The following is a 23781-nucleotide window of genomic DNA, read 5'->3' as shown; positions in this document are numbered from 1 at the left end:
GATGGGCTTTGATGTCCCTTCCAAGCACTCCCTGAGGCGCTGGCGAGCAGTTAATGGCAATTAATGAAGCCATCAATAATTCACCAGGAGCAGCGCCGGGCTGACATTCCAGCCCCGCCGGCTGCTCCAGGGAATCAAAGAGCTCCCTTTTCCCTTTTCCCCTGGCTGAGCTCTCATAAAGGCCCCCCTTGTGCCCGGCTGGAATTTCTGGCGGCTCCTGGCCGGGAATGACCCGGGACACGGCGGGACGGGGACACACAAAGGGCCGGGCTCTGCTCCCTTCTCCTGCTCCCGCCCGGGATCATCGATCGGGAGCGGCTCCTGAGCATAAAGGGACAGACAAGGACCTGGACATTCCTGGGGGCGTTTTCCCGTTCTCACATCGAGGCTGTTTTCTCCTCAAATTTCGGGATCAGTCCGGACAAGTGGAGAGCAGAGCCTGGAATTTCTCTCCCCCTTCAGAAATCACGCGTTCTGCGCCCTTAAAACGTCACCTTCGAGCAGCCAGGGGGTGAAAAAGGGATGTTCCCGGCGCTCTCCAGCAGCTGCGGCGCTCAGGGAAGGTTTCACCTCTGCCATCTACCGGCACCACCTCCAGTGGATGTCCCGGAGGCAGATCCTGCCTGGAATTGTGGATTCCACAAACGCCGCCAGGATTTGGGGCACACAGACTTTGCCGAGCTGCTCCCAGGGGGCGGCTGGTGGGAGCAGGTGGGGACAGCTGAGATAAATCGGTCCCGCTGCAGCTGTTCCCACAATTCCCGAGCTAAATGTGGGGAAAGCCGGTGCTGAGGGGAGGTTTGGGAAGGGAATATTGGGTGGGGAAAGCGGTTCTTCAGGAACCTGGAGGCTGCAAACAGCACAGAGAGTGTGGTGCCTTTTATTGCCATCACAGGGGTTGGTCTGGAAGGCAACAGAGCAGAAAATCAAACCCTTCTCCGAGCAGAAAATGTTTATCAATTTAAATATTTAAATTTTTCCATTTAATCAACCAGCGTTCTAATTTCATGTGTTTAATGGGAGTCTTCAACTTGGCTAAATCCTCAAACACTTCAACCTGGGGCACGGGGAGAGATTTGAAGTTTCTTTTTCTTTATAAAAGCTGGAGATTGAGAGGAAGGAATGCCTTGGTTGATCAAAGCACTGGGATTGCTTTCAGAAATCACCTTTCCCTAAAGCTGAATGTGCAAACTGTGGAGCATTTCTGTCACAGAGCCTGAGTCAGAGACCTTGGCAAGCTGGAAAAATGCAGCTCCTCAAATCCCATCCCTCCCTTTCTCCTCAGATTCCCAAGAGAAAACAAATTTAAGAGCTCAGAATGTTTTGGGTTCTGGGCTAAGACAACACGAGCTTCAGTTGGTGTCTGCACATCAGCTATGGAAACCATGTCATTTTTATTGTGTGTGCAAACATGCACAGTGGGAAAAGAATGCAGTCTGTGTTCCCAGCCCTCTTCCCTGGAGGAGCAGAGCACACGGATGGAATTCCACTCCCCAAGGCCTCCATGAGCTCACTCAGCTGGCCTGGCACGGCTGGGCCCAACCTCTGCCACCCCAGCTCCTCCTGGGATGGGAATTTCAGGAATAATCTGAGACTTCTCTGCACAAGTTCAAAGGAAAAGAAAGAGGAATCCAGCAGGGACAGGGGAGGGCTCTGTGGAGCTCAGGAGGTGCTGCTGGTGCTGCCCATGGCCAGGCAGAGGATTTCCTTGTGGAAGTTGGCCTGTGCATTCATCAGGTGGAACAGGTTCAGGAAGTTGCTGTCCTCCTCATCCCTCTCCCCTGGCAGGGCACAAAAAAGGAGTGAAAGGAAGGAATTCACCCAGTTAGGCTCAGGAGGTGACTCCCCCTGAGGCAGAGCTCTCAGCAGAGGGGGGCAGCAGCCTGAGCTTGGGCCTGGGCTTATCCTCACCCTGGCAGCACAGGAGGAGCTCAGCCTGAGCTTGGGCCTGGGTTTATCCTCACCCTGGCAGCACAGGAGGAGCTCAGCCTGAGCTTGGGCTGGGGTTTATCCTCACCCTGGCAGCACAGGAGGAGCTCAGCCTGAGCTTGGGCTGGGGTTTATCCTCACCCTGGCAGCACAGGAGGAGCTCAGCCTGAGCTTGGGCTGGGGTTTATCCTCAGCCTGGCAGCACAGGAGGAGCTCAGCCTGAGCTTGGGCCTGGGTTTATCCTCAGCCTGGCAGCACAGGAGGAGCTCAGCCAGAGCTTGGGCTGGGGTTTATCCTCACCCTGGCAGCACAGGAGGAGCTCAGCCTGAGCTTGGGCCTGGGTTTATCCTCACCCTGGCAGCACAGGAGGAGCTCAGCCTGAGCTTGGGCTGGGGTTTATCCTCAGCCTCTGCCCCTGGCAGCACAGGAGGAGCTCTCCCAGACTCCTTCCAGCCTGGCCAGGGACACACAAGAACAGCTGTGAGCCAGAACAAGGGGCTGAGCTGGGCTGGGCTGGGCTGAGCTGGGCTGAGCTGGGCTGGGCTGGGCTGGGCTGAGCTGGGCCGGGCTGGGCTGAGCTAAACTGAGCTGGGTGTTCCTCCAGCTGAGCTCCACCATCGTCCCTGAGGCTCCAGCAGGGCTGAGCCCAGGCAGCAGCTGCAGCTGGTGCAGGCTTAGGCTCAGCTCAAAAGGGACCTTGGGCCCAGCTTTGTGGTGGGACAGATTTTAAACCACTGTTGGTTTCAACATCTGTGGCATCAGGAACCCCTTAAAAATTTAGTAACCTAAAATAAGTTCAAAATTAATAATAGTAATAATAATAAAAACAATAAATAATAATATATAATAGTAAAATAAATATCTAAGAAATAACATAATATAGCAGTATAATAATATAAATTACTATTTATAATACTAAAATAAATATAATATTTATATATAAAATAAATATATTACAAGATATACTTAATAATATTATAATATTTTATAAGTATATATTATAATAAGTATATAGAGAAAATACTAATGATAATTATAATAATAATTATAATAATGATAATAATAATGATAATAATAATGATAATAATAATAATAAATGAATATTTCTTCCCAGCTATGACACTTGCTTGGTTATTTTGGTGGCCCAGAGCAGCTGTGGCTGCCCCTGGACCCCTGGCAGTGCCCAAGGCCAGGCTGGACAGGGCTTGGAGCACCCTGGGACAGCAGGAGGTGTCCCTGCCATGGCAGGGAAGGCACGGGGTGAACCTCAAGGTCCCTTCCCACCCAAACCCTTCTGAATCTCTGGAGATCTGTGGTTTTATGCTCTCAAACCTTCACCAGCCAGCACTGCCTGCAGCAGGTCCATGAGCATGCGGGCAAAGGAGTTCTCCAGGTACTGCAGGAAGTTGTTTCTCTCCCAGGGAGTGCTGAAAACCTCGCAGACCTTCTGCATCATCTTCACTGCCCAGTCCATGCAGTACAGATCCTTCTCACACACCTGAGGGCACAGGGAGGAGTTAAAGCTCAGTTTTTATGGTGCAAGATCAAATCTCAGCATTCCCTGCTGGTTCTGGATCAGCTGTGCCAAGCCTGGAAGATCAGGGGGTGTGGTAAGGACACAGAGGTTGTTCTTGCTGGCACAAAGGGAATTCTGAAGCTGTGGAAACCCTCCCTGATGGGGACACCCCTGAAAAGTTCTGTGCCAGGACTGAGGGATGAACTGGACTTTGGGTTTTTCTGTCTTCTTTGCTGTTTATTTTTCTCTTACCAACAGTTCAGCACTCTGTCCACATCCCAGATTACTGTACAAAGAGAAGGCACCAAAGGTCACAGACACACAGGTTCAAGGTCTTTTAAAGCTCTTTTGTCCAATTAACTCTTAGAACATATTTTATTTTTACCTTTCTACCAATAATTAGTTGTCTGTCCATGCAACATCTGCACTGCAGCTCTTTCAGTGCCAGCAGCACTGCAGAAAATGGAGGAGATGAAGAACAAGAAGGAGATCAGGCAATGCCCAAAATCCTCCATCTTGTTTTCTATCCACCTCCATACTAAAACCCCAAACTCTGAGTTCTTCACCCTGTGATAAACTATCCTACTATCTATTTCACACACAGAAGATTCCAATTCATCCCAAAGTCTTGGGAGCTTTCTCCATGGATGAAGGTTAAAAGCAGAGTTCCCCTGGAGCTCAGGACTTCTCAGGACAGGCAGAGAAATATTCCCTGTGCCCTGGATTCCAACATGAACCTTTTGCTGGTGGTGCTTCTCCTCCTCAGGGATGTGCTGGACAGGGAGCAGAGAAGTGGAAGAGCTTTTCTTACAGCAAAAAGGAAATGCAGTTAATGAGGAAAAAAGTATAAATAAAAGATGAAAAATTGTTTTCAATCCCTTAAATTAAAGACCAGACCTGCCAGCCTTGAGCAAGGGCTGCCCCAGACTGGGCTGGGTGGGATGTCTGCCTCAAATCAAATTTTAGCTCCTGTTTGCCTTAAAATTGACTTTTTTGCACCTTGCAATGGAATGGGTTTGGTTCCATGGCACAAGGACCTGGAGGAGGGAGCAGCTCCCATCACAGCTGAAAATCAGAAACCCAACTCCTGGCTGGATTTATTCCTGGCATGTGGGGAAAAACTTTTCCAGCCTGAGGCAGCAAACATGAGGCAGAGAAGCTGAGCTGTACTTACCAGAACCATGAAGACCATGAGCCTGGCCAGCTCCAGAGCTCTGCCATTGACAGCTTTGCTGGCCATGAAGGTGAAGCAGATGCTGTTCCCACTGAGGAGCAGCAGCCGAGCGTTGTTCTCCATCAGCCACTCCTGGGGAACCACTTCAGAACGGGGAGAGAGGATTTCAGTCACCTCTTGTGGGAAATGGAGTTATAGGAAATGCTCAGAGCTTGACAGAAGGTGTACACAGTGTGTGTTTGGATGTAAGCTTTGAGATAAGAAATGTTAACTTAGAAATGCTGCAAAATCAGATAGATATTGTTGTGAGAGAAATGGAACTAGAAATAAGTTTTAAAGGATGGTCTTATAAATAAAACTAGATATTTTAGAGAAATGGAACTATGAAAGATGTATTGTACCAAGACCTACAAGGAGTAATTTTAGATAATTAGCTCCAAGACATTTACAATATGGTGTGACTAAAGGTGTTAGGGTAAAAAATACTTATAGTGTATTGTAATTAAAAAATAACTTCTGATTGTGATAGCAGGAATTATAACATCTGTATTGTCTCACCCCTTCTCATGAAAGTAAAAATAGAATAAAAGTTTTTAAAACACCTCTCAGTTGCCCCATCTCTGGGTCAGAAAAGGGTACAGTCCACCAGCTCTGAGCAGAAAGGGAGCAGGGAAATTGCACCAATAATCCCTACCAGTGATGGTCAGAGCTCTCCACACCAACTCTGGGACACAACCTCAGCCAAAACTCTCAGTGCAGCTGCTAAAAACACTCAGGAGAATTTTGCCTGAACAATTTCATGTTTGGACAATGTTTCCGGAATAATTCAAGGCAAGATTTGAGTTTTAAAGGTCTGCATGGCTTCTTAAAAAATTTCTCCAGGGGGAAAGACACCCTGGGTGTGTAAAACAAACTGGGTTTGTCTCACCCCAGCCTGGCTTCCCAGGGTGATGACTTTTCCAGCTAAGCCCCAGCTACTGAGAGGAATTTTGCAGCACGCAGCTGGGTTTGGAGGATGTGAGGATCCAAAATCCCAGGGATTAATGATAAAGGCAAAAACACACCTGACAGCTCATCCACAAGACTGATAACATCATCTGCTGTCCATTCTCTAGCTTCTGTATCATACAGCAGCTTAATTGCATCAGCTAAACCCTTCAGACTGGTCTCATCTGTTGGTCCTTCTATCATTTTCTGCCAGACCACGTGTCCTGGGTGATATATCAATCACAACTGCTGGTCAGTGACAGTTCTTAAACAAGGAAGGTGCTAAACTGAGCCTCAAGCAGAGGCAGAGGAGAGGAATTCAGGTGACACCACTGGGGTTTTGTGATTCTTTTCCATCTGGCATTTCAGCAGGGACAGTGAGTCAAACTTAAAGAAACTCAGTTTTAATAATCAAGAGAGAAAACGTGCTTTCCTTCAGGGAAATGGGTGCTTGAGATGGATTTGAGTCAAGTCTCCCCAAGCAGGGAGAAGAGAGGAACAGAGGTGTAATTTCATTTCTTCATTGAATTGTAACTCAGATGTGTGTTTGTGTGTATAATTTATATATGTTCTGTGTGTTAGTGATGCCTGGTTCAGCAGAATTTTTCCCAGGCAATGCAACAGCTCCAATGGCTTCAGATGGACAGAGGGCAGGTTCAGATTGGGTCTCGGGAAGGAATTCCTTCCCTTCCTTCCTCATGGGAGGATCCTGTGAGGGGCTGCAATGGATTTCCCAGAGCAGCTGTGGCTGCCCCATCCCTGGAAATGTCCCAGGCCAGGCTGGACGGGGTTTTGGAGCACCCCACACCGGTTTGGGACAGCGGGAGGAGTCCCTGCCCATGGCAGGAGTGGCACCGGATGAGCTTTAATGTCCCTTCCACCCCAACCCATTCCACGACTCCACGATTCCAACACGATCCCGGTTTGCCAGAAGATCTCCTCCCTCGGGGGGTCGCACCCTTTGCTCACCATCGCGGGAGGACACGGGCCCGAAGATGATGTAGAGCAGGCGGGCCTGGTTCACCATGGGCCAGGGCTTGAGGATACGGGTGAGCCAGAAGGCGGAGTCGCTGCGGCGGCTCCCGGGCGACAGCAGCACCCCCCGGCAGAACAGGCGGATCCGCAGCTCCAGCCTCCGGGCACTGCCTGGAAAACCGGCCGGGATCAGCAATTGCCCAGCCTGGCTCCCTGCAAAGCTCAGCTTCTTCGGAGGGAGGGAAAAGGGGGGGGGGTTTGTAACGTGTTTCATTCGGGGTTTGTGTCTTGCTTCCTGAGTTTGGGTGTTTTGCCCTAATTGAGGTGGTGGAATCTCCTCTGGGGTTTGGCAGTGGGAGGAAGGGTGATGTGGCTGGAATGTTCCTCAGAAATTCCTTGTTCTGGGCAGCGGGAGAATTTCGAGAAATTCTCAAGAGGTGTGGGAGAAATGGGAGAATGTGGTGCTGGGCTTCAGGAAGGTGAAACCTCACTTTTTACTGCTTCATTTTATTCCTAATTTTTACCTCTAATTCCTGTCCCATCGACTTCACTGCTGTAGGGTAGGAAAGTCTGAAATCCAGAACTGATGTGTGGACACGAGTGATGCTTTGGATTGATAATGGGATGATTTAAAGTCCCTAAAGGCCTCTCAAGACAGATAATTTCAGAGACAAAAGCACTTCTCACTGCTTTTGGGGAGGAGTGTCCATCAGGGGAAGCCCAGAACTGCTCACAGAACCCCCGGCAGAGTCAGGAGACAAAACCACCCTGAATTTCCTGGTTGGCACTTTTGGGGTTTTGGGGCTGTTCTGGCACTTTTTGGGGTTTTGGGGCTGCTGGGCTGCTCGGAGTTACCTGGTTTGCTGCTGACAACCGTCTGCACCTTCCGGCCCAAATTGCTGAGGTCCCAGAGGAAGTTGAACACCCGGTGGCACTCGAGCTCATCCCAGCCCGCGGTCAGGATCTGGAGGGGAGGGGAAATGGGCTCAAAATGAGGAGGTTGAGCAGAAATTCGGTTCCCAATGCCAGCACTCCCAGCAGATAAACACGATTTTATCCGGCAGTCTCTCAGGAGAGGGAGGGATGGGTCATACCTGAGCAGAGGTGCTTAAGGATTTGATACTAAAATTGGCCAGAAAATAAAATTTCTAACATGATTTGTAGCATTAGAAAGCTGGGATTCATCAGGTGGTGTGTAAGGACTTGTACTAAAATTGGCCAGAAAATAAACTTTCTAACATGATCTGAAGCATTAGAAAGCTGGGATTTATCAGCCTGATGCCTCCCAGAAATCAAAACCTGCTGAGAGTATCCCAAAATCTGATTTGTGGCTGTGATGTGGCAGGGATTTGCTACAAAATGTCCCAGCACTAATAATTTGCTCTTCTAAGACAGGATTTTAATTTTAATATTTTGTTTACATTCATTTTAAGCTACCACAAGCAGAAAATATTCTGGCCTTTGATGTGTGGAGTCATTTCCCTGGAAATTAAAGGATTTCTGCTCTTGACCAGAAATTTGGGGCTGTGTGATAAAATTCTCCCTTTCTCCCTTGTCTTCTTAGGTAATAAATTGCTAATTAAAAAAACCCAGACAGGCTGGGAGTGAAATCCAGGCCAAGAAATCCTCAGCAACTTCCAGCACCAGAAAGAAAATGCAGAGAACTGTATGAATAAACACCCCAAACCACTCCAAAATAAAAAACCAGTTTATACTTTAAAAAATCTTGCAAAACACAGGTTCATTTAGAAAAATTCCTGAATTTTTAAAATTTATTTGTTCTACTTGCCTTGTGTGCATGGGGATACTGTACCTGTAGGAGCACCCCATAGCACTGCAGCCCCAGGCAGTGCAGGGGACTGGCACAACCATTCAGCTTGAAACAGGAAACCTGCAAGTGCAAACAGCAGTGGTTTGTCCTAATTAACCAATTTTTTAATTGGTGTGATTGGGAATTCTCTGTGCTCCTCGTGTTCCTCAGTTCAGAGAGGTGCAGGAGGATTCCCTCTTCGTGGGAGTGTTGTGGGAATGGGTTGTGACAGATGCTTTAGGGTTTGGAGTCAAAACTGGGGTGTACAAAAGGGTTTGGGGAGGAAAACCCCCAATTTTCAGGGAGGAAAACCCCCAATTTTCAGGGAGGAAATGCCCCATTTTCAAGGAGGAAACCCCAATTTTCAGGGAGGAAAAACTCCAATTTTCAGGGAGGAAAAAATCAAGAGGAAGATGTGTTTAAGGGATAAGGGGTTTTTACCTCAGGATAAATATCCTATAAGGATTTTTATTTAGGATCCTTATGGTTCATCAAGGATTTCACCAAGGTGCAATGCCCACGATGCACACACACAATAGATGGAGTATAAAATTTATAGACTTTACAAATTAGCAGATCTAACAAGGATGCCCCAGTGGGAGACCTGGGTGAATGGGGTGATATTCCACCCTGGATGGGCCAAATAATCCATGGATATCTCATGGATAATCCATGAAATTCCCCCCTGGATGGGTCAAATAATTCATGCATATTTTGTGGATCATCCATGGAATTCCCTCTTGGATGGGCCAAATAATCTGTGGATTTTTAATGGATAATCCATGGAATTCTCCCCTAGATGGGCCAAATAATTCATGGATAGCTTGTGGATCATCCATGGAAATTTCATGGATAATCCATGGAATTCCCTCCTGGATTGGCCAAATAATTCATGGATATTTCATGGATAATCCATGGAATTCCCCCCTGGCTGGGCCAAATCTCCAATTTGCAGGATGTGCTCTAGACAGGACCTTGGTTTCCCAAGACAATTTAGGGTTTTCCAGCCTTTAGGATGTTTGGTCTCCTGGCCTAACCCAATACCAGGATTTAGCTGAGTTATCAGATTTAAGGAATTACAAGCATGGATGCTAAGAATACTTAGAGTTCTATAAAGATAATAATAAGAGTTCTAGAAAGAATATAAATAAAATCTTCATATAAATATGTATAATATTATAATAAATTTATATTAACATCAGTATGAATATTAAAATCAGTAAAAGACAACTTAAAATACATTTTTATTCATAATAATAAAATTTAATTTTAAAAATTAATAAAAGAAATATGAATATAATTTGATAATAAGAGTTTTGTGAAATATATACAAAAGGAAAGGCCAAAAAAATTCACTTTGCCATCAGACTCACCCCTGAGAGCACCTTGTGCACGTACTTGAGCCTGTCCCTGGTGGGCAGCAGCAGGGTGCACCTCTTGAGCAGCAGCCCTGGGGCAGGGGGGGAACACACAGAGCTCTGGGGGTGCTCAGACACGGCTGGAGCATCCCCAGGAACAAGTGAAGGCAGGCACAGAGAAAAAGCTGCTGTGAGGAGAGATGTGGGAGTGCAGGCGGCTCTTCAGGATCTGCTCGTTGGGTGGGAGATGCTAAAGCAGACACAGGTCCTGGGTGCAGTTATAGGCAAGGTTTCAGGGAGGGAAAATCCCATTTCCAGGGAGGAAAAAAGTGGTTTTCAGGGAGGAAAACCCAAAATTTTCAGGGAAGAAAAACCCAATTTTCAGTGAGGAAAAGCCAAAATTTTCAGGGAGGAAAAACTCCATTTTCAGGGAGGAAAAGCTAAAATTTTCAGGCAGGAAAAGCCTCAATTTTCAGGGAGGAGAAACTCCAATTTTCAGGGAAGAAAAAGCACAATTTTCAGTGAGGAAAAAGCCCAATTTTCAGGGAGGAAAAAGCCCAATTTTCAGGGAGGAAAACCCTCTGTTTTCAGGGAGGAATAACCCAAATTTTCAGGGAGGAAAAGCCTCAATTTTCAAGGATGAAAAACCCCAATTTTCAGGGAGGAAAAGCCCATTTTCAGGGAGGAAAAGCTAAAATTTTCAGGGAGGAAAAACCCCAATTTTCAGGGAGGAAAAGCTAAAATTTTCAGGGGAAAAAAACCACCAATTTTCAGGGAGGAATAACCTTTATATATAAATATATTAAAATAAATAAATAAATAAAGCAATAAATAAATAAATATGTATATACAATTGCCTATATAAAACTATAGGCTAGTTATAGACATAACTTGCTGCAGTTACAGGCAAACTTGAAATTCCTTAATGTAAAACACAGCAGAGAGGGAAATTTATTCTCATGTTTGGGGTGTCAGAGTCTGGAGCTCATTATCCTGAGGAACAGCTGGTTGTTGAGCAGAATTTCTTCCACACTCCTGACAGAAACTGAGTTAACAGCTTGCACTCAAAGATTTTCACCGGAATAAAAAATATAGATACTGCTTGTTAATTAATCAAGGCATCCACTGAAATGCTTAGAGTTTCCCAGGGGAAAGAAACAAAAAAAAAAAAAAAAAGAAAAATAATTTTTTTTCCAGAAAAAATAAATCCTAAAACCACATTTTTTTCCCCCAAGGTCAGAAAGTGGATTTGCTGTGGTTCTGAAGTGACTCTTCCCTGGCTCAGAGCGTGTCAGCATTCCTGCAGACAGCCATCATTTATTCATCAGCCTCAAATCTGCCCCAAAGCTCAGCCAAGCCCAGTTTTTATTGACTAGGTCAGGCTTTGGAGAGCACTCCCCGAGGAGCAGCTAACTCAGAGGGACACCCAGATGAGGCAAAACAAGCAGGGCTTTTTCCATAACTCAGAAATTTTGGGATGCCCAGAAGAGGCAGGAAACACAGGGTTATTTCCATAACTCAGAAATTTTGGGATGCCCAGAAGAGGCAGGAAACACAGGGTTATTTCCATAAATCAGAAATTTTGGGACACCCAGAAGAGGCAGGAAACACGTGATTATTTTTCCATATCTCAGAAATTTTGGGATGCCTGAAGAGGCAGGAAACATAGGAATTTTTTTTCCATAACTCAGAAATTTTGGGATGCCCAGAACAAGCAGGTTTTTTTCCATAACTCAGACATTTTGGGATGCCCAGAAGAGGCAGGAAACACGGGATTATTTTTCCATATCTCAGAAATTTTGGGATGCCCAGAAGAGGCAGGAAACATAGGAATTTTTTTTCCATATCTCAGAAATTTTGGGATGCCTAGAAGAGGCAGGAAACATAGGAATTTTTTTTCCATAACTCAGAAATTTTGGGATGCCCAGAACAAGCAGGTTTTTTTCCATAACTCAGACATTTTGGAAGGATTCCAGGCAATTCCTCCGTGCTAGAAGGGATTCTTTTACTCCTCTTTTTTTTTCTGGCCACACCCTCAGCATTCCCCTATTAACACACGTGCCGGGAGAAGTGTCTGGAGTGAGTTTTGCTCTCACCTAGAGCTCTGTAGTGCTCCAGGATGGAGGCTCCCTCTCTCCGGGCAGGGAGCTCCTGGTGGAAGTCCTGCAGCAGCAGCCGGCGGCTCCCTGATGAGGTGGAGATGTAATTAAGGAGGCGGCCGCTGATGGTTTTGGACACCATGCTCAGCATGCTGATGTCCTTCACTGCAAAAGCAAAGCCCAGGACACTCCTAAATCCCCTCTGCAAGGGAAAAATGCTATCACCAGTCAATGACTCCTTCTGCCTTCAAAAAAACAGTCAGTGACTCCTTCTGCCTTCAAAAAACCAGTCAGTGACTGCTTCTGCCTTCAAAAAACCAGTCAGTGACTCCTTCTGCCTTCAAAAAACCAGTCAGTGACTGCTTCTGCCTTCAAAAAACCAGTCAGTGACTGCTTCTGCCTTCAAAAGAACAAGGCCAAGAAATGAGATTTGTAATGATTACTGTTGATCTGCTTTGCCAGCAAACTGGAGTAATTAGAAACTGACAGATCTGAGGAATAATTTTCATATTTGATAGGCAGAAAAACAACTTCAAATAGATTGTCAGATATACATTGGTCAAATATCATTGCAGTTTTGGTCGGTTGTTTTTTCCATACTTAAAAAGCTGAAAATTCAGAGTTGAAGTCATATAGAATTATTTTAACTACTTAAAAGTGGCAATATTTTAAATAATAAATTATATGTATGTATAGTAATTTTTAGATAGTGATGTTTCTGATCAGGGCGTCACCTGAGAGATAATTCAGCACCATTTGGAAGATCTCTAAGGGAAGGGTTTGGAAATCCCCCAGCGCCGACGGAGCCGGGGAATCCCTGCCCGGGGTGCGGCCGCAGCGGCGGCGGCTCCGCCTCTGCTTCTGCCTGGGGACCGAGGGGCAGCTGCTCCCCGCGCTCGAGGTCATTGTCCCCGCGCTCCCATACACCCAACCTGCAGGAAAACCAAAATAAATCGATTAAAGGCTGATTTTCTGAGAAGGAAAAGGCTCCCAGAATGAGAAAACCACTCCCTTGGAGAGGCAGAGAGGGAAATCTCGTCTGTGTGTGTGGGATAAACTGCTTGGATTCTTGCAAGTAATTTGCTGAATAACTATTAGTATATAAAGAATTAAATGTGTTCTAATTTATAATAATAATTAATACTAATTTTAATAATATAGAATAACAATATTAAATATACAATATATAGATTATGCATAAATTTATAATATTTATAATAATTTATAATAAGATTATATAATTATTATACATTATTAAAAATATTATACCGTGTTACATAATTATTATAATTATATATAATAATTAAATTTATAGTTATTATATATAATATACAACAAGAATATTCAATAAATAATAAATAAATATGCATTACATAGTATAAATAATATTAAATATATTATAACAATATATTTTAATATATTATAGTAGTGTATTTTTATTATTATATATGATATAATTATAATTATTATGTAATAATTATATAATAAATAGGAATTTTGGGGAAATTCCATGTGAGCTACAAGCGACAATAATTAGCAACATCACTAGTAATTGTCACACTAATTATTTAACAGGACACCAAAATTCCAGGGCTGTTATTGAAAGGATCATCATCATTCCCTTGGAGTGATAATTTCTGATCGTGCACGACCCAACCAAAGATTAAAAGCACCAAAGTGATGCTTCAAACCCTTCTTTTCCTGCAGCACCGAGTTAAGCAAGGCTCAATTTAATGTATAAAAATACATAATGTAAAAATAATTAAATACACGATATAAAAATAAATGATGCAGCATTGCCCCGTGAAAATGTCAGTGCTTCTCCAAAATCACGAGGGGCTGAAAGCGAGCTCTGAAAGGATCAATAAATCAGATTTTTTTGCTTCTCCTTCTGGGGTTTGAGTGTCTAGAGCAGCCACACTTCACCGTGTCAGGCAACACTGGGGGTTGCTGTGTGTTAAATTTCTGTTCCAGCAGAGATTTCTCAGTGCTTCCAGCAGCTGAGGCTCCGCGGGCACTGCCAAGTGATCCCAGGATTCCAGGAATATCCCTGGATCCTGTCCAAGCCGCAGCGCCACAGCCCAGCCACCAGCAGAGGGAACTGCCCCCGCTGTTCCCGGGATTAAAAATGTACAAAATACCAAACAACAAACCCCAAACATCCTCCCTGTTCATCATCCAGCAGCGCTCTGATATCCCACGGAGGGGAAACGGCCCTGCCCACAATGGGGGCTCTGTTCCTGCTGAGAAATTGGGGAATTTGGGGGCTGGGAATTGGATATTTAAGGGATTTTTTAATGTCATTTGGGAGGTTTCTAATTTACCTGTAGGATATTTCAGGTTTGCTAAAGCAGCAGAAAACTTTCACAGGGCTTGGGAGGAAATGTGGCTGCTGCTAAAATGAGTGGGTTTAGGATTTTAGGAGGGAAAATTGATAAAACACCTTGAAGAAAAATCATCCATTAATAAAATTATATTAAAAACGCTTATCTTGTAAAAATCCTTGATTTTTACATATATATATGTATATATATATATATATAAAAGGATTTTTACACACAGAATTGTGGATTCCATATAAATTCCTGGTGTGCCACATAAAAATCAGCCCATTCCCTGCTTATGACCAGGAACCACTAAATTTGGCTAAATCTGATGCAGATTTCTGATCCAGGCTTTTGAAATAAAGTTGCAGTCCTAAGATACTTTCTTCTCTCTCCACTCTCTTTTCTGTCTGGAACTGTGGGGATTTGGAGGATCTTTCAGTGTTTTGTTTTTTTTTTTAATCTTACCTTGGCTTTCCAGTTGTGGAAGGAAAAATACTTTGCTACCAGCAAGGTTTTTGGCAAGGATTTGTCTAATATTTGTTTCTGTCCAATCTGGTCAAAGTTAAATTGATTATCACTGTTTTAATGCAGAGCAGGGCTAGATAAAATTAGTCTGAATAAAAATGAGTGCAAACAGTTTTAAAGCTTTTCCTGAAAGCTCCCATTTGCTTCCTCTTTGTCTTAACTGGTTTTTTGTTTTTTTTCTTTTTTTTATTATTTCTTAGGGAGTTGAGCCATAGAGGGGCAATGGGCTGTGCATCTCCATCTGCTGCTGGGACATCAGTGTTTGGAGAACTGCTTAATCCACACTGGAAATTGAAAGGTAAACGTTAAATATTTAACAAGCTAAACTCATAATATTAGCTAAGAGGGCTCATCTTATTTGTGGCTATAAACTAATTTGTTTACAAGGCAGAAAGCATCAGCTTCCACCCAGGTCGGCCTTAAGCAGTTGCTAAACTCCTGCTAATGGATGCAATTTAGTCCTGATATTTCTCGGAGCCCTGTGTTAGCATTTGGCAAACATTTATTGCAAAAAAGGTGTTTACTCTGGAGATTGGTTTGGGATGTTTCCCTTTCCCTTCCTCATCACCACCAGCATAAACCCAGTGGCTTTGAATATTAACCCCATCGGGGTTTTCATTTGGTTTTCCCATTTTCTCTTGTCTTTTGTGGTACAAAAAGGAAATAAAAGAGAGTGGAAGAAAATAGAAGTAAATAAAATAATCATTTTCAAGTATAAGTTGAAGTGGGGGATGACAAACCTTAGAGCACTGAGTGCACCCATGAAGTTACCTTGTTACTCTTAACCTACGCTGAAAATTTTTGTTTAAAGAGTGGTTATATTTATGATAAAGGCTCTGTGTAAGACTGATGGTGCAAGTCGGTCCCAACACCTCCTAAATTAGAGAATAATGTAGCATAAAGCAGAGCTGAGGGTTCCTGGCCTTGTTGATGATGGCCGGGTTGTGGTGTGAGGGGACTAGCTCCCAACAGAGGGGGAAAACCCTAAAAATGGTCCCTTTTTCCCTCACTCCAGCCTGGATTTGCTCCTCGGGCTTCAATATTAGATGAAACGGGTTATTTTTTGTCATTTTTTGGCCTTTCACCCGTGGTTTTGGGTCAGATTTGGACGGGCAATGACCTTTAGGCCAAAGGATGGGCCAGGCTGTGTCCTCCGCCATGACCCCTCTCCCCCAAGCTACCAAACTTCGTGGCTAAAGGGCTGAAATGGGGGATCTGCACCCCAAAACGTCCATAAAATTAACAGAGGATGTCTCCCAGTTGATGGTACTCACACAAAACACTTTATCAGCCGTTTTTTACCTCACGGAAACCCCTCTCCACAAACACCCCCGGCCGGGCGCCCACAGCGAACTCTGAGGGAGCAGCGGTGATGGGGGTGTGGGGTCACCGAGCCCCGTGTCCCTGAGGGGGAAACACCAAAAATTATTATTATTATTAAAATTCAACTCTTCAAAGGCTTATTTCAGTCAAATGTTGCTACCTATTGAGGTTAAAAGGTGTTGTGGTCCTAGGAGCAGAGGCGGGTGTGTACAGGCAGCACAGCTGTGTTTGGGAGCCTCAGAAATGTTGGCAAATATTTAAAAACCAACACGGCAAGTTTCGATTTGGTCGCTGCCAATGCGGCCACAGACGCGTTGGAGGGAGGAAATGATCACAGGCAACAACAGCGCGCCCCTTCAGCGGTGTTTCGTTCGTGTTATTGGCAACTTTTTGCCTTTTTAGGAGAATTTAGGCGAATTTTGGCTAATAACGATTTTTCCCGCCCTTTTGCCGCAGCCCCTTTGGGCGCGCGGGGGGGGGGGGGAAGGGGGCGGGGCGTGAGCGGCTCTCGAGCGGCTTTTCCCGCCCGCGCTGTTCCCGCCCATCTCATGAATATTTAAATAAAGTCACGCCCCCTCAGCATAACCCCTGCGATGCACCCGTTCAGCCACGCCCCTTAATGAATAATCAATGAGGGAGCTGATGTGATTTGGGGCGAGGGGACATCAGGGGTCCCAGGGGTGACCTGGTGTCCTCAGAGCTGGCCCGGCCCCGCGGGGTGGGGTGGGTGGGGTAGGGCAGGTGTGGGCGTGTCCTGGGGCGGGGAGGCTCAGGTGTGTGGGGTGCCGCAGGTGTGGGGTACCTTGGACGTGGGGTGTCACAGGTGTGGGTGCTGCCAGAATGGGGTTCCACAGGTGTGGGGTTCCACAGGTGTGTTGGGTGTCAGTGGGTTTTGGGGTGTCAGTGGGTTTTGGGGTATCACAGGTGTGATCCCACTGAGGTGTCACCCTGGGATGGGAGCACAGGGCACCTGCAGGGCTCTGGGTTTCTCTGTAGGTACCTGGACCCCAGCCTGTGGACCTAAAACCCCACACCCTGCACAGTGGTTCTGCCTGAGCCCAGAGCCACCAAACCCATCTCTAACCCTCATCTTCATCACTCATCTCCAACCCTCATCTCCATTCCACATCTCCATTCTTCATCTCCAGCCTTCATCTTTAACCTTCATCTCCAACCTTCATCTCCATCCCTCATCTGAACCCTCATCTCCATTTTTCATCTCCAACCTTCATCTTCAGCCTTCATCTTCAGCCATCATCTTTAGCCTTCATCTCCATCCCTCATCTCCATTCTTCATCCTCAACCTTCATCTCCATCCCTCACCTCCATTCTTCATCTCCAACCTTCATCTTTAACCTTCATCTCCAACCTTCATCTCCATCCCTCACCTGAACCCTCACCTCCATTTGTCATCTCCAACCCTCATCTCCAACCTTCATCTTCAGCCTTCATCTTTTCATCTTCAGCCATCATCTTTAGCCTTCATCTCCATCCCTCATCTCCATTCTTCATCCTCAACCCTCATCTCCAACCCTCATTTCCATTTTTCATCTCCAAATCTCATCTCCAACCTTCACCTTCAGCCTTCATCTCCATCCTTCATCTCCATCCCTCATCTCCAACCCTCATCTCCATTTTTCATCTCCAACCTTCACCTCCAGCCTTCATCTCCAATGCTCATCTCCAACCTTCACCTCCAGCCTTCATCTCCAATGCTCATCTCCAACCTTCATCTCCAACCTTTATTTCCACCTTCATCTTCAACCTTCACCTTCAGTCTTCATCTCCATTCTTCATCTCCAACCTTTATCTTTAACCTTCATCTCCAACCTTCATCACCCTTCATCTCCATTCCTCATCTCCAACCCTCATTTCCATTTTTCATCTCCAACCCTCCTCTCCACCCTTCACCTCCCTCTCCCACCCTTCCTGGTGGTGCCCAAGGCCACCTTGGACAGGGTTTGGAGCCCCTGGGATGGTGGCAGGGCTGGAATGGCAGGCCCTTCAAGGTCCCTTCCCCCCAAACCATCCCAGGATTGTGGGATTGTCCCCTGGGAGCTGCTGGAAGCAGCCCTGCTCCCTGCTCAGCTGCCTTCCACCTCGAGGTTCCTTTACCATTCCTGCCCAGACTGCCTTTAAAACAACTCGAACATTCATTTTTTTATCAATTTTTATCAATTCTGCTGCAGGAGCAGCTGACCCAGAGGAGCTGCAGGGTTCTCCAGGGCAGCAGCTGCAGCTCCTGCGGGAGCTTTCCCTCCTTGCTGCTCCAAAGGCAGCTCCATACGATGGCAGCAGAGCCCTGCAGCTGCTCGGAAGGAATTTTCCCCCTGTATTTCTATTTTTCCCCTGTGTTTTTATTTTTTCCCCCCAGTTTTTTAACGTTTTCCTCAGTATTTTAATTTTTCCCCAGCATTTTTATTTTTTCCCAGTTTTTTAATGCTTTCCCCAGTATTTTTTCTCCAGTATTTTTATTTTTTTCCCCAGTATTTTTATTTTTTCCCCAGCATTTTTTAATGTTTTCCCCAGTTTTTCAATGTTTTCCCCTGTATCTTTATTTTTCCCCAGTATTTTTATTTTTTCCCCAGTATTTTAACATTTTCCCCAGTATTTTAATTTTTCCCCAGCATTTTTATTTTTCCCCGGTTTTTTAATGTTTTAACCAGTACTTTTTTTCCCCAGTATATTTATTTTTTCCCAGTATTTTTATTTTTTCCCCCAGTATTTTTATTTTTTCCCCCAGGATTTTTATTTTTCACCCAGTATTTTTAATTTTTCCCCAGTATTTTTATTTTTTCCCTAGTACTTTTATTTTTTCCCAGTTTTTTAATGTTTTCCCCAGTATTTTTTTCCCCAGTATTTTTTTCCCCAGTATTTTAATTTTTTCCCCAAATTACCAGAAATTCCATTTTGGGAGGGGGAGGTGGGGGAATCAAATTAACAGAGATGTTTATTTATTTATTTATTTATTTATTTACCTTATTCTATTATTCTAGATATTTCTTTTCTTATTTAATTAATTATTTATTGTCTATTTTATTATTATATAATTGTTTTATTGTTTATTTTTTATCATTTATTTATTTATTTATTTATTTATTACCCTGGAGTGGTTTTATTTATTTATTTATTTATTTATTTATTACTTTTTTTATTCTAGATATTTCGTTTATTATTTAATTTCTTATTTATTGTATATTTCAATATGATATATTTATTTTTATTATCTTATTTTATTTATTTATTTATTTATTACCCTTTATTTATTTATTTACCTTATTCTATTATTCTAGATGTTTATTTTATTATTTATTTTATTATTTATTGTATATTTTAATATGATATGTTTATTTTTATTATTTTATTTTATTTATTTACTTTATTTATTTATTTATTTTATTCTATTATTCTAGATATTTATTTTATTATTTATTGTAACTTCATTATTGCATGTTTATTTTTATTATTTTATTTATATTTTCTTTTATTTTATTAATATTTTATTTTATTACTTTCTTCTATTATTCTAGATATTTATTTTATTATTTATTGGATATTTATTATTATCTATTTATTTTATTTTATTTTATTTTATTTTATTTTATTTTATTTTATTTTATTTTATTTTATTTTATTTTATTTTATTTCATTTTATTTTATTTCATTTTATTTTATTTTATTTTATTTTATTTTATTTTATTTGTTTATTTCTTTATTACCCTGGAGTATCCTGGGACAGCTGAGAGAATTTTAAGGATTCCCTGAGGTTTCACCAGCCCGAGCTGGCCCTCCCCAAACCCTGCAGTGATTGGGGTAATTAACAGCAGGGGTTAATTACATCCCAGGGTGACACCATCCCCTGGGGTTTGGTTTTCTCCTCTTTAATCCACTCAGGGTTTGTGAGCCGGGCTGAGGGGAAAACCCTCAAAACCAAATTATCCCAAAATCTGAGTTTTGGGGCCTCCTTTGTCTCACCCACCTCGGGAGCAGCTCGGAATTCTGCTGGAAATTCCCAGTTTTGGTTCAGGAGGGGTTAAATCCCAAAAATCCTGGAATGGTTTGGCTTGGAAAGGATCCCAAATCCTGGAATGGTTTGGTTTGGAAAGGATCTCAAATCCCAAAATCCTGGAATGGTTTGGCTTGGAAAGGATCTCAAATCCTGGAATGGTTTGGTGTGGAAAGGATCTCAAACCCTGGAATGGTTTGGCTTGGAAAGGATCCCAAATCCCAAAATCCTGGAATGGTTTGGTTTGGAAAGGATCTCAAATCCCACCCTAAAATCCTGGAATGGTTTGGTGTGGAAAGGATCTCAAATCCTGGAATGGTTTGGTGTGGAAAGGATCTCAAATCCCACCCTAAAATCCTGGAATGGTTTGGTGTGGAAAGGATCTCAAACCCTGGAATGGTTTGGTGTGGAAAGGATCTCAAACCCTGGAATGGTTTGGTGTGGAAAGGATCCCAAATCCTGGAATGGTTTGGCTTGGAAAGGATCTCAAATCCTGGAATGGTTTGGTGTGGAAAGGATCTCAAATCCCATCCCAAAAATCCTGGAAAGGTTTGGCTTGGAAAGGATCCCAAATCCCATCCCAAAATCCTGGAATGGTTTGGTGTGGAAAGGATCCCAAATCCCAAAATCCTGGAATGGTTTGGTGTGGAAAGGATCTTAAATCCCAAAATCCTGGAATGGTTTGGTGTGGAAAGGATCTTAAATCCCAAAATCCTGGAATGGTATGGTGTGGAAAGGATCTCAAATCCTGGAATGGTTTGGCTTGGAAAGGATCCCAAATTCCAAAATCCTGGAATGGTTTGGTGTGGAAAGGATCTCAAATCCCACCCCAAAATCCTGGAATGGCTTGTCTTGGAAAGGATCTCAAATCCCACCCCAAAATCCTGGAATGGCTTGTCTTGGAAAGGATCTCAAATCCCACCCCAAAATCCTGGAATGGCTTGGCTTGGAAAGGATCTCAAATCCTGGAATGGTTTGGCTTGGAAAGGATCCCAAATTCCAAAATCCTGGAATGATTTGGTGTGGAAAGGATCTCAAATCCCACCCAGAGCAGGGACAGCTGCCACCACCCCAACCCTGTCCAAGCTGGCCTGGGACACTTCCAGGGATTCAGGAGCAGCCACAGCCGCTCTGGGAATTCCATCCCATCCCAAAATCCTCCCCAGATCCATTTCTCCACCTGGATCTGTGGAGTTCTGCAATCCCAGGAGGATTTGGGTTGGAAGGGACCTCAAAGTTCATCCCACCCCAAGGGCAGGGACAGCTCCAACCATCCCAGGTGGCTCCAAGCCCCGATGTCCAACCTGGCTTGGACACTTCCAGCTCTGCAGGAATCAGCCCCAAAAATCAGTGTATTCCTGGGAATTCCAGCTCTGCAGGAATCAGCCCCAAAAATCAGTGTATTCCTAAAAAATCCAGCTCTAAGAGGTCAGCCCCCCAAAAATATCAGTGAGTTCCTGGGAATTCCAGCTCTGCAGAGAGACCAGCCCAAAAAACATCAGAGGATTCTTGGGAATTCCAGCTCTGCACACAAACAGAGATCAGCCCCCCCCAAAAATCAGAGGATTCCTGGGAATTCCAGCTCTGCAGATATCATCTCCAAAAATCAGTGTATTCCTGACAATTCCAGCTCTGCAGAGACCAGCCCCAAAATTCAGAGTATTCCTGGGAATTACAGCTCTGCAGAGATCAGCCCCCCAAAAAATCAGTGTATTCTGGAGAATTCCAGCTCTGCACACAAAGATCTGCCCCAAAAAATCAGTGTTTGCCTGACAGCTCCAGCTCTGCAGAGATCTGCCCCAAAATTCAGTGTATTCCTAAAAATTCCAGCTCTACACGTAAACAGCCCCCAAAATTCAGTGTATTCCTAAAAATTCCAGCTCTACACATAAACAGCCCCCAAAATTCAGTGTATTCCTAAAAATTCCAGCTCTACACATAAACAGCCCCCAAAATTCAGTGTATTCCTAAAAATTCCAGCTCTACACATAAACAGCCCCCAAAATTCAGTGTATTCCTGAAAATTCCAGCTCTACACATAAACAGCCCCCAAAATTCAGTGTATTCCTGAAAATTCCAGCTCTACACATAAACAGCCCCCAAAATTCAGTGTATTCCTAAAAATTCCAGCTCTACACGTAAACAGCCCCCAAAATTCAGTGTATTCCTAAAAATTCCAGCTCTACACATAAACAGCCCCCAAAATTCAGTGTATTCCTGAAAATTCCAGCTCTACACATAAACAGCCCCCCAAAATTCAGTGTATTCCTAAAAATTCCAGCTCTACACATAAACAGCCCCCCAAAATTCAGTGTATTCCTAAAAATTCCAGCTCTACACATAAACAGCCCCCCAAAATTCAGTGTATTCCTAAAAATTCCAGCTCTACACATAAACAGCCCCCCAAAATTCAGTGTATTCCTAAAAATTCCAGCTCTACACATAAACAGCCCCCAAAATTCAGTGTATTCCTGAGAGTTCCAGCTCTGCACACAAACAGAGACCAACCCCCCCAAACCAGTTTATTCCTGATATTCCATGAGCATCCCAAGCCCGTCTCCTCCTGCTGGAATTGCTGCTTCTCCTCCCTCCTGCTCTTTAAGATGCAGCATCCAGCCCCAAACAGATGGGAAGCTGTCAGCCCAGCACGGGATAATCACCCACTGGAGCCACGGGAAGCTCTGCTTTATGATCTTCTCAGCTTCCCTGGAAAAGATTTTCCCTTGGAAAAAGCACCCAGGAAATCCTGGTTTTGGTGGGGATTTAATTCTTCCCAAAGTTGCTGTGCTGGTCAAGGAGGGAAAATGGCCTGGTCTGTGCTAAGGAAATGCCAAAAAAGCAAAAAAAAAACCTGAATTAATGTGATAATTGCTTCAAGCTTTTGGGTTGGACTCATGGAATTGTTGAATCATGGAATTGTTCAGGCTGGAAAAGAGATTTAAATCAACAAATCCAACGGGCAAACCAGCGCTGATGTCCAGAACTCACAGATGGCCTCGTTCTTGCTGCTCCAAACCCTTCCCAGCTCCATCCCCACAGCTCCAAACCCTTCCCAACTCCATTCCCAGTGCTCCAAACCCTTCCCAGCTCCATCCCCACCACTCCAAACCCTTCCCAGCTCCATTCCCAGTGCTCCAAACCCTTCCCAGCTCCATCCCCACAGCTCCAAACCCTCCCCAACTCCGTTCCCACCACTCCAAACCCTTCCCAGCTCCACTCCCACTGCTCCAAACCCTTCCCAACTCCATTCCCAGTGCTCCAAACCCTCCCCAACTCCATTCCCAGCACTCCAAACCTTTCCCAGCTCCACTCCCACCACTCCAAACCCTTCCCAGCTCCACTCCCACTGCTCCAAACCCTCCCCAACTCCGTTCCCAGCACTCCAAACCCTTCCCAGCACCATCCCCACTGCTCCAAACCTTTCCCAGCACCATTCCCACTGCTCCAAACCCTTCCCAGCTCTGTTCCCAGCACTCCAAACCTTTCCCTGCTGCATTCCCAGCACTCCAAACCCTTCCCAGCACCATTCCCACCACTCCAAACCCTTCCCAACTCCATTCCCAGCACTCCAAGCCCTGCCCAGCTCCATTCCCACCACTCCAAACCCTTCCCAACTTCGTTCCCAGCACTCCAAACCCTTCCCAGCTCCATTCCCAGCTCTCCAAACCCTTCCCAGCTCCATCCCCACCACTCCAAACCCTTCCCAGCTCCATTCCTGCTGCTCCAAACCCTTCCCAGCTCCATCCCCACCA

At 44.5% G+C, this 23781-nt stretch overlaps 1 protein-coding gene across 1 annotated transcript; it reads right to left on the bottom strand.

The window, feature by feature from the left end:
- Positions 1–998: 998 nt before the first annotated feature.
- On the bottom strand, positions 999–12754 carry FBXO47 (F-box protein 47). Its single transcript, XM_059869403.1, has 10 exons — positions 12583–12754; positions 11846–12013; positions 9765–9841; positions 8395–8472; positions 7437–7545; positions 6576–6752; positions 5684–5830; positions 4620–4762; positions 3268–3427; positions 999–1781 (listed from the first exon to the last, which is right to left on the bottom strand). The coding sequence occupies exons 1-10, from the start codon at positions 12752–12754 to the stop codon at positions 1663–1665; spliced, it is 1350 nt and encodes a 449-aa protein (XP_059725386.1). The 3' UTR covers positions 999–1662.
- Between the last annotated feature and the right edge of the window lie 11027 nt (positions 12755–23781).

The sequence above is a fragment of the Haemorhous mexicanus genome, chromosome 28, assembly GCF_027477595.1.
Source record: "Haemorhous mexicanus isolate bHaeMex1 chromosome 28, bHaeMex1.pri, whole genome shotgun sequence".
In the NCBI taxonomy this organism is placed as follows: Eukaryota; Metazoa; Chordata; class Aves; order Passeriformes; family Fringillidae; genus Haemorhous; species Haemorhous mexicanus.
Note: the sequence above shows the minus strand (reverse complement) of the source record. Positions and strands in the feature narration are given on the sequence as shown.